This window comes from Scleropages formosus, chromosome 22, assembly GCF_900964775.1.
Source record: "Scleropages formosus chromosome 22, fSclFor1.1, whole genome shotgun sequence".
Taxonomy (NCBI): domain Eukaryota; kingdom Metazoa; phylum Chordata; class Actinopteri; order Osteoglossiformes; family Osteoglossidae; genus Scleropages; species Scleropages formosus.
The window spans coordinates 13,741,799-13,753,466 of record NC_041827.1 but is presented as its reverse complement, the minus strand read 5'-3'; the positions used below and the strand labels follow the sequence as shown (position 1 = coordinate 13,753,466).

Genomic DNA, 11,668 nt, shown 5'->3' with positions numbered 1-11,668 from the left:
TTTCTGACTCGCTGATGTATCTGATCCTGGGAGCTCCATTTATATAGGTTGCTTATAATATTTGTGGAATGCGTGTTCTTGTTTTTAGTTATGTCAAAGCCAACTGGTTCAACCGGTCAAGTCAACTATTGCCTATGTGCAAGTGTGTTAGAGGACTCAGTCATTTTTCTAACATATATGCTACATAATACACACACACACACACACACACACACACACACACACACACACACACATAGCCTGAAACCACTTGTTCCAAGCGGGGTCACAGCAAGCCAGAGCCTAACCCGGCAACACAGGGCGCAGGGTTAGAGGAGAAGGGGACACACCCAGGACGGGATGCCAGTCCGTCCCAAGGCACCCCAATCAGGACTGGAACTCCAGACCCGTCCAAGTCCATCATGCCATGCCACTGCGCCCCCTTATATACTACTGTATTTACTATAACATATACTGTATACTATATACTACACTATAGTATGGTTTTCCTTGCACAAAACACAGTATTGTGCAAAGTCTGTGTGTGTGCAAAATCCATATTAATAACATTTTTGTGGTTCACAAAAGTTAAAATGTGCGTTTGTAGGAATACACCAGTTCACAGACTGTGTTTTGTGCACAGACATGTTGTCCCTAATAAATCCATGAACATGAATTATTATTATTACCTGTTACTTGGCCAGGGCTTTTTCCAAGGTATCTGACATTTTTTTATCTGACAAGCTTTTTATTTTTTCACATGAAAGTATATTTCAATTTATGTGGCAGCACATTTTATTAAAAGAGTAATTTCATTCATTCATTCATTCATTCATTCATTCATTCACATGCCATCATAAGCTCCGAACTCACTTGTTCACACAGCTGGCAGCTACCATCACGAAGCCTCTCTAGACCAGAAAACCTTCACAGGTGTGGTAGTACGAAAATATAAACAGGTACTGACAGAATACCTGAGTGAGAGAGCAGACGGAGGTCTCAGGTATATTACATTTCCATAATTATTCATTTGACTTAACCTCCAAAGTCAAGTACAGTACAATATAAAATAAATGCAAATTTCAAATATCAACAAAAAGTGACAGAGGAAAACTGAAGGTGAAAATACTGAAACTGACTAAAACATGGATCACTGGTGTGTGTTATAACTGTCAGGGTCAGGCACTGGGTGGGCCAAATTTACCTATGACCCCTTCCTCCACTGCATCAAAGTAATACAGCTGTGGCTTGGACTCAGCGAACACTGCAGAAAAGCAAGGGACATGAACTACTACCGTATTTATATGTTAAGAGGAAGGCTATGAAAGCTGCTGTTACAGCTGTGGACAGGGCATCTAGATGGCTGTGGATCAAGAAAGGTGAGCTGTGGGTTCAGGGTAGCACTGCCTGGACAAAGGCTGGGACCTAATCAACCCTGATCAGGTTGCCTGGGGAGGGGTGTCTGATGCAGAAAGGCCCAAAACGCCTGGTGACCCCTGGTTGCATGACTGATGATGTGTCCACGTGCATCACAAGATGTATGATATCAACTGAAAAAAATAAATTTACATTGAAATTTATATTTATTCATTTAGCAGATGCTTTTCTTCAAAGCGATGTACATCTCAGAGAAAAATAAAATTTGTTGAATGTATGCCTAGTGTGTTAATTCCCTTTGTTTTCATCCGATTCAAAGCTAACCAGTCATTTCTCCTGTATCTAAAAGATGACACAGAGTTTGCCTGACCTCTCTATGACTCATTTCACTGGTGTTTTGTAGTGTTAAGTCTCTTACCTTGCAAGATAATCAAAAAATGCGCACATGACAAGCAGTGACATTTTGGGGCAGTTTTTCTCTGTAGCTACATTTTTTCAAACTGATGCAGAATTGAAAGAAAACAAAAGTGCAATTCACCGACAGATGAAAAGATAAAGACGCAGACACATGCTTCTGAAAGTACAGCCACTTAGTCAAACACCACCATTTAATCAGCATACATTACACAACTAGCAGTGTATAGAGTTAACAGAGAATCCAATTTAAACTGATATTGTAGTACAAGTTTATGAAGTAGATGGGAGACCTAAAGAGGAGTGGGTCGGACAGAGCTTTGTTTTGAGACCCCTCTTGAATATTGAGATGCATTCAGCAGTTCTGAGTCTAAGAGGGAGATCATTCCACTACATTGAGCACAGCAGCCTGACTGTGGTGTAGCCAGTGATAAGACTGCAGGAATCAGGGAGCAGATCCGTTGATGGTTTTGAAGGCCGTAACTAGAGTTGTGAACTACAGGTAGTCAATGGACAGACATAAAACAAGGAGATACATAGGAATGCGTTGGTAGGTTGAACACACCTTGTGCAGTAGCATTCTGAGTCAACTGGAGAGGTCTGATGGTGGAAGCTGGAAGGCCAGACAGGAGGAAGTTGCAGTAGTTCGGGGGATATCACCATGGCCTGGAGCAGAGGTGGCATTGCGTGTGTTGTGAGATAAGGGTGGATGCTGCGGATGCTCCAATGGTGCAGGTGAAATAAGAAAGTTTTCCAGTTTGAGAGAGTTCCCAGAAGGGATTTGCCATTTTGGAGATGCTGAAAAGACATCCAAGTAGAGATGTCTGAGGTTCAAGCTGTGATACATAAGGACATGTCTGTACCTGCTGGGGGGAAAAGAATAGGCAATTAGTAGGCAATGAAGGCAGTTACTGAGCCAAGGAAAGAGGCAGAGATTAAGATTAGGGTGTCTTGTAGAGCACCAGTTGAAAAGGGCTGTGGAGAAGACAGGGAGCCACCTCAGACCAACTGGTATGATCTACCCAGTAGGCAGAACTCTAACCATTTCAGTGCTGTTCCTTTGATGGCTAGCTGCCCCAGAGAAAAAGGTAGAATCTGGTAGCTGACAGTATCCGCTGCTACAGAAGGCCAAGGAGAATAAGAATAAAGGTATCTGGTTATAAGTGCATGTTCCAGAGTTATTGACAGAATAGGGAGAAGAGAGACCTGCCTGTAATTCTGGACTGAGTCTAGATCCAGAGAGGGTTTCTTTAACAAGAGAGAGATGTGGGCAGTTTTGAAGGCACCTGGGAAGCAACCAAAGAGCGAGGAATTATTAATAGGAGAGATCAAAGAAAAAAGTTGCAGAGAAATTATCTATAGGGCAGGTGAAGAGATGCGATCAAGAGAAAAGATGCTAGGTCTGGATAAGAGTAGAATGTCTGTGATTTCACCTTCTGATAAAGGTTGAAATGCAGAGAATGAGACTTTGCTGGAAATTCTACCATGGTTTGAAAAGGCAGGTGCCAAGAACTTGGCAGTGATGGAATTCTCTTTGCCTCAACAGAATGAGGCAAAATCGTCAGCAGCGAAGGAGGAGGAAAGAAGAGAACGATGGGTGAAGAGAAAAGAGAAAGTGAAAAAAGGGTTATATGGGAGTTATTGGCTACAGACAAGTTTATTCTGGAAGAAAGTAGTGGTTGGCTCAGGAAAGAGAAGAGTTAAAACTATAAGATATGACTGAATGTGAGAAAACTGCAGTCTTTATTTGCTTGCTATTATCTTGCACAGTTTGTTCAGCTATCGATTTTACGGTAGCTTGCAGTAACATATGAGAGGATAGATCATGTTTGCATGATAATTTGCAGTATTTTTTGACGAATGTATCATTTTCTGATCAGATCCTTTGCATATCATGAACCAATAAAAAAGTCTTTAAAATAGTCTTCTGAGGATGTATTCAGTCAACTACTGTATAACTGAGCAGGTGTGTGAAACACTGGTGTCCAACAGACAGCAATTCATATCAGTGAGCGATATGAGGATCTGTGTGGTCAGTGTGTGTGCTGTGATCATACAGTTTTTTCCACTTTCTGCAGTTCGATGACATGTTGAACACCGACCTCATTCATTATGCCTCAGTGATATGTGCGGTTTCCAGCAGTTTATACATAAACATTGCACATTTAAAGCTGCAGCATCAGAATAATCACCTTTTTATCTAATTGCAGTACTCACTTCTTCAATATATTATTAATCATAACTATCTAAGTTTCTAAATGATTGATGTTGTACAGTTCATCGTTTTGGCTTAGTTTATTTGCAGGTTCTGCCCAGAAGATAATAGTAAAAATCCCTGCATGAGTTGTGTTAAGCTTTCCCTTCCCTGTTAAGGAGCTCAGCAACAATTTAAAATAATATGAGGCCTTTTAAAAACTAGTCTTTTCTTTGTGTCTCTTCAGGTCTGATGATTGTCTGCGTTTCACTGTTTAAGTGTTTTGTTTATTTGGTCTCATATATGTTACATTTATTATATGCGGAGTCCAAATGTGTTTCCAGTTCATCTGCTGATCATTAATGTGTCTGAAAAGACAAGAAATTCCAAATAGCCAAAGCGAACCAGTTGCACAATGCCATTAGAAGTGAATGAAAAATAAAATGCTTATTCTTGTCATTATTTTCTTAAATAACTAAAATGGATTTAATACCAAAAGGAATCTTAAACTAAAAAAAAACTTAAAAATACTAAAGTAATGTACAGTTAGAAAAAATATTTATGCATTGATTTATGCCTTTTTGTTTTCCTCAACTAGAAAATGAACACCAAAACTTTAATTTTGGGTTAAACAGGCTTTCTCTATGGGTGATGGTCAGTCATTCATGGACTTATGTATTTCGGGGGTCTAGCAACCTACACCCTATGAAAAACAGTGATGACAGTGCGGTATTTGAAAGTGTGTGCAGTTAAGTTCAAAAATATGAAACTGGTTTCTGTCATTTTGAACTGCCTTTGTTATACCTCTCACACATATCCTGATGCAGACATCCTGGACTCTGTGATGAGCTGGGATTTTCTGACTGACTGATGTATGTCATCTTGGGAGAGCTGTATATAGGTAACTTGTAATAATTAATTAACTTATTTGTATAAGTATACCAACCAATGTCTACAACTGCTTGTTATATCTCTCACACATATACCATAATTACAGTGTAACACCACAGAACACAGTATTTCTGTATGCGTGTTTTCATTTTTTTGTGTGTGGATCCATGACATCAATAACATTTCTGTGGTCCACAACACTGAGAATGCACTTTTACAAACTATTTAGATATTTGTGGAATGTACAGTATATTATGTGTTCTTTGTCATAATTACCATCAGGATCAAGCAGTCCAACCAGCCATTTCCCATGTATAAGTCTACAAGAGAACTGTTATCCCTCTTAAACATGTATCATGGTTACACTGTGAAATCACAGTTTTATTTATACAAAGCATGGTATTTCTTTCAATGTGCATGAGCTACATCCATGATATTAACAATATTTGTGTGGTTCACAGAAATTAAAATGCGTTCTTGTAGCAGTGCAAGTGTACAAGCTGTGTTACGCACACATATTTCTAATGAATGTAACTATGAACTTCAGTTATGATAGTTTACTATTGCTTAGCTAAGACTTTCCTTTGAGAATTCTTATATTTTCAGTTTTTTATTATCATAAGCTAAGTATGTTCTTGTTTATGTAGCAGCACATTTTTCAAGAGTAATTTCAGTTTCAATTTATTGTGAAGAGCGCTCGCTTCACTGGAATGACGTACAGCACTGAACAATATGTACAAACAGGAGAGCTACAGAAGCAGCAAAAATGCATTTTTTTTGTGTGAACCAGTTCTGTGTGTGTGTGTGTGTGTGTGTGTGTGTGTGTCTGTTTCCATGTTTTTTGTGTGTTCTATATTCATGACATTAACAACACTTGTGTGGTCCACATTAAAATGTGCTTTTCCAAAAGATTTAAACACTATGCAATTTCCATGCCATCCATGTGATGTGTATGACATAGAAAAAATTGTTGGAAAAAAATTCAGCAACTGTTGCAGAAGCAGAATGTTTGTAGTATTTTTTATTGGTTTCTCTGTTCGGACATATCCACACAGGGCCGCTGTCACCGTACTAGAACACAAAGGATGGGTATGCAGCTACTATTTCTTTGTTGATTGGAAGTTTTTTTGCTTTTCTTCCTAATGTGGCTGGCTTACTCTGAAATATATATCTGTTATACCTCCAATACTGTATAATTTACTACAATCTTGTTGTGTTATTATAGTGAGAGCATATTAATAAAAAATTTAAATTCTTTGCTCTAATGGTCATCAGGATTAAGACCAAAGTCTCTAACCACCCCAGCCAACCGCTGACCATGTGCAAGAGGACTCAGTCATACATATTATCCATAAACTATAGTATGGTGCAATACTACAGTTTTATTTACACATGACAGTATTTCTGTCCATGTATGTGTTTTTTGCATGTGTTTTGTTTGTGCTAACATATTAATAAAATTTGTGTGGTTCAGAACAATTAGAATGTGCTTTTAGATGGTTTGTGACCTTTGTGGAATGTATGACGTCTGTTCGTTGCCGTAGCGATCATCATCATTGGATGACTGATCTTCTGATCTCCATACAGTTGTCAGACTCTGCAAAACCTCTCCAAATCATTCACCTCCCATTTCCATAGTTATTCATTTAACCAACCTTCATTTCCAGAGGTAGGTGCAAAGTCAATAACAGAAATATAAATTATTAATGTAAAGTAAAATTGGCAGCCCAAAACACTAAAGTACACCTCATCATTTCTGGTCAGGCTACTGATTTGAGGCTGTCTGATGTTGAAAGACCTGAAACACCAGACCCCAAGTTACATCTCTGATGATGTTTCCAGGTGCATTTTAAGGTATACAACTGAAAACTGTCTGTAGTCTATAATGTTCAACATAAGCGGCCTTGAAGAAATATTCAAACCTCTTGAGAGTAATCAACATTACCTGGATTACAGATTATACTTACATACATTTTTCCAATCAGTATTTTTATTGTGAAAATTGTCAAAGTCAAAATAATTTATTTGTTTACTGATAGTTTAAAGGAAAAGAAAAACTGAAATGTGGTGCATCCAAATTGTCTCACACACACACACACACACACACACACACACACACACACACACACACACACACACATTTTCAGAACCGCTTGTCCCATACGGGGTCACGGGGAACCGGAGCCTACCCGGCGACACAGGGCGTAAGGCCGGAGGGGGAGGGGACACACCCAGGACGGGACGCCAGTCCATCGCAAGGCCAAATTGTCTCTTGAAGTTGTAACTCCAAGTTGTCTCTTAATTGGACTTAATTGGTTTCTACCCATGACTCATTAAAGTAACAACCACTTTTCTAAATAAAAATAGCATCAGTGGGTGTTGCTCTTGGAGATATAAACTGCTGTATGGGTGCTTTTGTGGGATCAGTGCTAATAAAATGAGTATATCTTATCAGTGTTATATGGACAGTTATGTTCTAGCTTATTTAAAAAAAAAAAAAAAAAAAGTCACCTTAAGCTGTTTATGCTTCATGTCTTAGAGAGGGTATCATTGTTGGGTGATTCAGTGGTGTGACAGGTTCTTTCTTTTCCTCAGTTTCTGGACTTAAGATTCCCATGAAAGTCATGATACGTAGGCACAGGTGGTTTTCTTTCAAGTGCAAACCCCATGTTTTGTTTGAAAATTAACTTTAATGTTAAAGTTGGGACAGTGGTTTGCTGTGTTTAAAACTAGAACAAGTTTAACACAATGATCAACATTTCACAATTTCTAATGCTATGGAGGCTTTTTCCTAAAGATCGGACCTTTACCTCATGAATAAGACCTGAAGAAGGATATTTCATACTTTTAGCTAGAGTACTGAAAATTGCATTGTACTCTAACTGCATCTAGTTTGGAGTGTATTTTTGTTGTACTTAACTGCTGGAACTAAAAGCGGAATACAAATCAGATGGACACAATGTTCACAGTGATCAAGAAACTTTACAGTATGTCAGTTGATCTGACATGTCTGAAGTGGAGAGAAATTTGTGAAAGATGGATCATATCTTCAATGATGAGAAAGTATCCAGTTGAGTGTCATTATGACACTTGACCTCATGGTTTTAATAACCCATAATCTGTAACAGAAACAGGACATAAATTAACATACACACCATACATTATAATGCGCAACGAAAAACATTAACAGCAATCCACTTGCAATTATCTACTAACTTACAATTATTCATTTAGCCGGTGCTTTTCTCTGGTGTGACTCACAACGTTAAGTTACTTATTTATCCATTTATACAGTTGGGTCATTTTACTGGGGTAATTTTTAGGGCAAATACCTTGCTCAAGGGTACTATTGCTGAAGGTGGAATTTGAATCTGTGACCTTTAGATCCAAAAGCAACAGCTTTAACTGCTAAGATACCAACTGCCCCCAGTTCAACTTTATTGTGTCAATTACCTCAATCCAGGTTAGTACAGCAAGAGGGGATTGAAAGCAGAAAAATTCAGCTTGAAAGCCAATGGCCAAAAACACAGTGCCACCAACTGCCCCAGTTGTAAAAGTACACTTGTTCTAAGACAAACAATTCTCATTGGTTCTCGTGAATAGTGACTCCGTGTGATTGGCCAGTAGGAGTCTACAGGTACTCACTCCTTCCATCCAGCCGATGTAAGCTGAGACTCGGGTGAAAACGGTGGGTTTCTTTGGCGTGTTGCAACGGAGGGAAGACCCAAAACTGGTCACACCATGGACATAGTAACGTCCTTTGACCTTACAGTTCAGTGGGCCACCAGAGTCACCCTGAAAAGTAACAGACTTTGAGTAAATAAAAGGCAAGTTTATGGATACCTGATGGAGTGTTCATACACAATTTCAGAAGTATTAATTGGATTTAAGCAGCTTTTAAAAAACACATAGCCATAAATCACTTTCATCAAAAAGTTAAATGTTTCAGACTTTTTCATAATAAATCAGTGTCAGGTGAGTTCACTGCAGTGACAGTAGTAAGAAGGGCTCCCTCACACTGCATCCAGAGTTCCTGGAGCCTCCTGCACAGACCATGGTTTTCTTGACTATGCTGCCCCACCAGTCACTCCTGGAGCAGGTTTCATAGTTCCTTACAGGTAAGTAGGCCTGCTTTAACACATCAGATAGTGGACCGCCAGCTGGAGAGATGAAGGTAGATGAGTCACAGAGGATGACAGTTTAAGACAGTGAGAGAACAGCTCTCACAGCAGAAGAGACCGGCACACCAGAGAACACACTATTAGGTAAACAAGTTAAAGAATAATAAATTAGACCCAGATTAACACTGGTAAAGGGCTGCTTGATTATTCTCACTCTGGGTGCTGCCCCAGCCTGTGATGTAGCAGGGGTTGTTGTTGGGCAGGATCTGTCCTGGTGTGGGTAGAGAAGCCAGCTGCACGTAGGAGTTGAGGGTAACATTGGAGGAAAGACGAAGCAGAGCAATATCATCCCTAGGGGAGGTAAGTGAGCCATACAGGTGATCACATAACAAAAATTCTCCTTAGTGTGACAGGACTTTAAAGTCTATATACCGTGTGTGTGTGTGTGTATTTTGTAAACTCATTCTTTGTTGACTTTTAGCTGTCCTGTGTGCACTTGTTGTAAAAACAAATTGTTGTATTTGGGTGTATTTGTGTTTAAGTTGTTTGCACTGTCTTAAAATTCTAATAAAAAGCCTCCATGTGTAACATAACATTTCCACCACTCAGTTTTTCAGATATCATGACACATCCGTAAGCATACGTCGTAAAGTCGAATTTAAGTCGCCACAGTCACAGTTCCCATGGAAAGGCAGAGTACAGAAGTAGCTCACAATGCACATTCCTGGGTTGTTAATACAGGGAGAACATGCAGACTCTGCATGCCATGACCTGGATTTGAACATATGCTTGAATGTGCTGCTTGGATGCTGTTGGGGTACCACTGTGCTGCTCAGAAAGTCCACATCTCAATTTCAAAACGTAACACATTGATTTAGACAACAGTGGAAAATTTCACTGTATTTTTGTAGGCTAATTTCAGTATATTTCATTTGATGTAAAAATGGGACGTGGTGGCACACCGGGTGACATTGGCATGTCAAAGCTCTTTAGCTGCTCAGGGAGACTGCAGTTGACATGTTTCTCCCCGTGTTTGCACCCCCCACACACACAAAAGAAGACACCTGCAAACCAATTCTGTTCCTCCCTTACCACACAAACAGCATCAGTGGTTGTGGTGAGTCATGATGAGCTTGATGGCATATACAGTAACAACTATTAGGCAAAAAAAAAGAGGCTCTATAGCACTTCCCATATATAAAGTGAGAAAAACTGTTCTGACTCGTCCACTCACCCACTGGAAGCATTGTTGGGGTCCCAGTTAGGGTGTATGTAGATGTTGGTCACCCTGACCACCTGCTGTGTTGGCTCATTGGCAGTGATCTTTTGAGCTCCAAGAACCACTCGCCACACCCCGAAACTATAAAGTAGTACAATATGCAAAACTGAAGGTATTAGGGCATGTGTTACAGTCTGTTTTCCATAAACGTATGTAATTTCTAATAAATTAATCAATGAACTTCACATATTATTGGATACAGATTTTGTACAAGGTGTCTTACAAAGTGTTGTGTGGTGGCGCAGTGGGTTGGACCACAGTCCTGCTCTCCGGTGGGTCTGGGGTTCGAGTCCTGCTTGGGATGCCTTGTGACGGACTGGCGTCCTGTCCTGGGTGTGTCTCCTCCCCCTCCGGCCTTACGCCCTGTGTTACCGGGTTGGCTCTGGTTCCTTGTGACCCCGTATGGGACAAGCGGTTCTGAAAATGTGTGTGTGTGTGTGTGTGTGTGTGTGTGTGTGTGTGTGTAGTACCACAGCAGAATGGGGGTTTAAAGTAGAGAGCTTGAGTTTGCAAATAGACACACACACACACACACATTTTCTGAACCGCTTGTCACGGGGAACCGGAGCCTACCCACTAACACAGGGCATAAGGCCAGAGAGGGGACACACCCAGGACGGGACGCCAGTCCGTCACAAGGCACCCCAAGCAGGACTCGAACCCCAGACCCACCGGAGAGCAGGACCTGGTTCAACCCACTGCACCACCACACCCCCCAGCTTGTAAATAAATAACAATAAATCACAGGAACTGAACTCACATAGACACACAGTGGGCAGCTGTCATCACCCAGCCTCTCCTGACCAGAGAACCTCCACAGTTGTGGTAGTACGAACCACGTGACAGGTACTGAAGGGAGATCTGGGAGAGAACAAGACTTCAGGTACATTATATCTCCATAATGATTCACTTAAATGACCATCACTTAAAGGGGCATAAACCTCACTCTCACTTATAGAGGCCAGTAGAGCAAAAGTATTAATTTCCAGTGATGACCAAAAAAAAAAACTGACAGGGGGTAAACAGAAGGAAAGAATTCTGAAACTGACAAAAACATTCAACACCGGTATGTATTTTACCTGCCAGGGCCAAGCATGAGGTTTGGCGACACTCCCCCCCACAACCCTGTCTTGCAATGCTTCCATGTACTGGGGCTTTACATTTTGCTCAGCAGGCACTGGGGAAAACCAAAAGACAGCCAACATTAGAACAATGTGAAAACTATCGTGAACCTTGCAAGAAATTGACTAAGATCAGTCAATGTAACAATGTATGTAACAAGGCATACTGGTAATGTGATTGAGTGAAAATCTTTGCTGTAGAAAAGAAGGTCCTTACCCAGTGCCATGAGCGCACTCAGCAGTAGAAACCTCAGCATGTCTGCAAACCTTCTGGACTCTGTGATGAGCTGGG

At 40.4% G+C, this 11,668-nt stretch overlaps 1 protein-coding gene across 1 annotated transcript; it reads right to left on the bottom strand.

Annotated features, from left to right (window-relative positions):
- Nucleotides 1–7,561: 7,561 nt before the first annotated feature.
- LOC114909329 (elastase-1-like) lies at nt 7,562–11,668 on the bottom strand. The gene is made up of 8 exons (XM_029247711.1): nt 11,594–11,668; nt 11,335–11,432; nt 11,016–11,116; nt 10,211–10,336; nt 9,191–9,327; nt 8,873–9,015; nt 8,501–8,650; nt 7,562–7,974 (listed from the first exon to the last, which is right to left on the bottom strand). The coding sequence occupies exons 1-8, from the start codon at nt 11,631–11,633 to the stop codon at nt 7,960–7,962; spliced, it is 810 nt and encodes a 269-aa protein (XP_029103544.1). The 5' UTR covers nt 11,634–11,668; the 3' UTR covers nt 7,562–7,959.

Excerpts from the sequence above, each read along its gene's own strand:
- LOC114909329 (XM_029247711.1), bottom strand. The coding sequence starts at position 11,633 with ATGCTGAGGTTTCTACTGCTGAGTGCGCTCATGGCACTGG. Across the intron at positions 11,117-11,334 it reads CTCATGCTTGGCCCTGGCAG|ATCTCCCTTCAGTACCTGTC; the intron begins GTAAAATACATA and ends GTTCTCTCCCAG. Across the intron at positions 8,651-8,872 it reads CCAGGAACTCTGGATGCAGT|GGTGACTCTGGTGGCCCACT; the intron begins GTGAGGGAGCCC and ends GTTACTTTTCAG.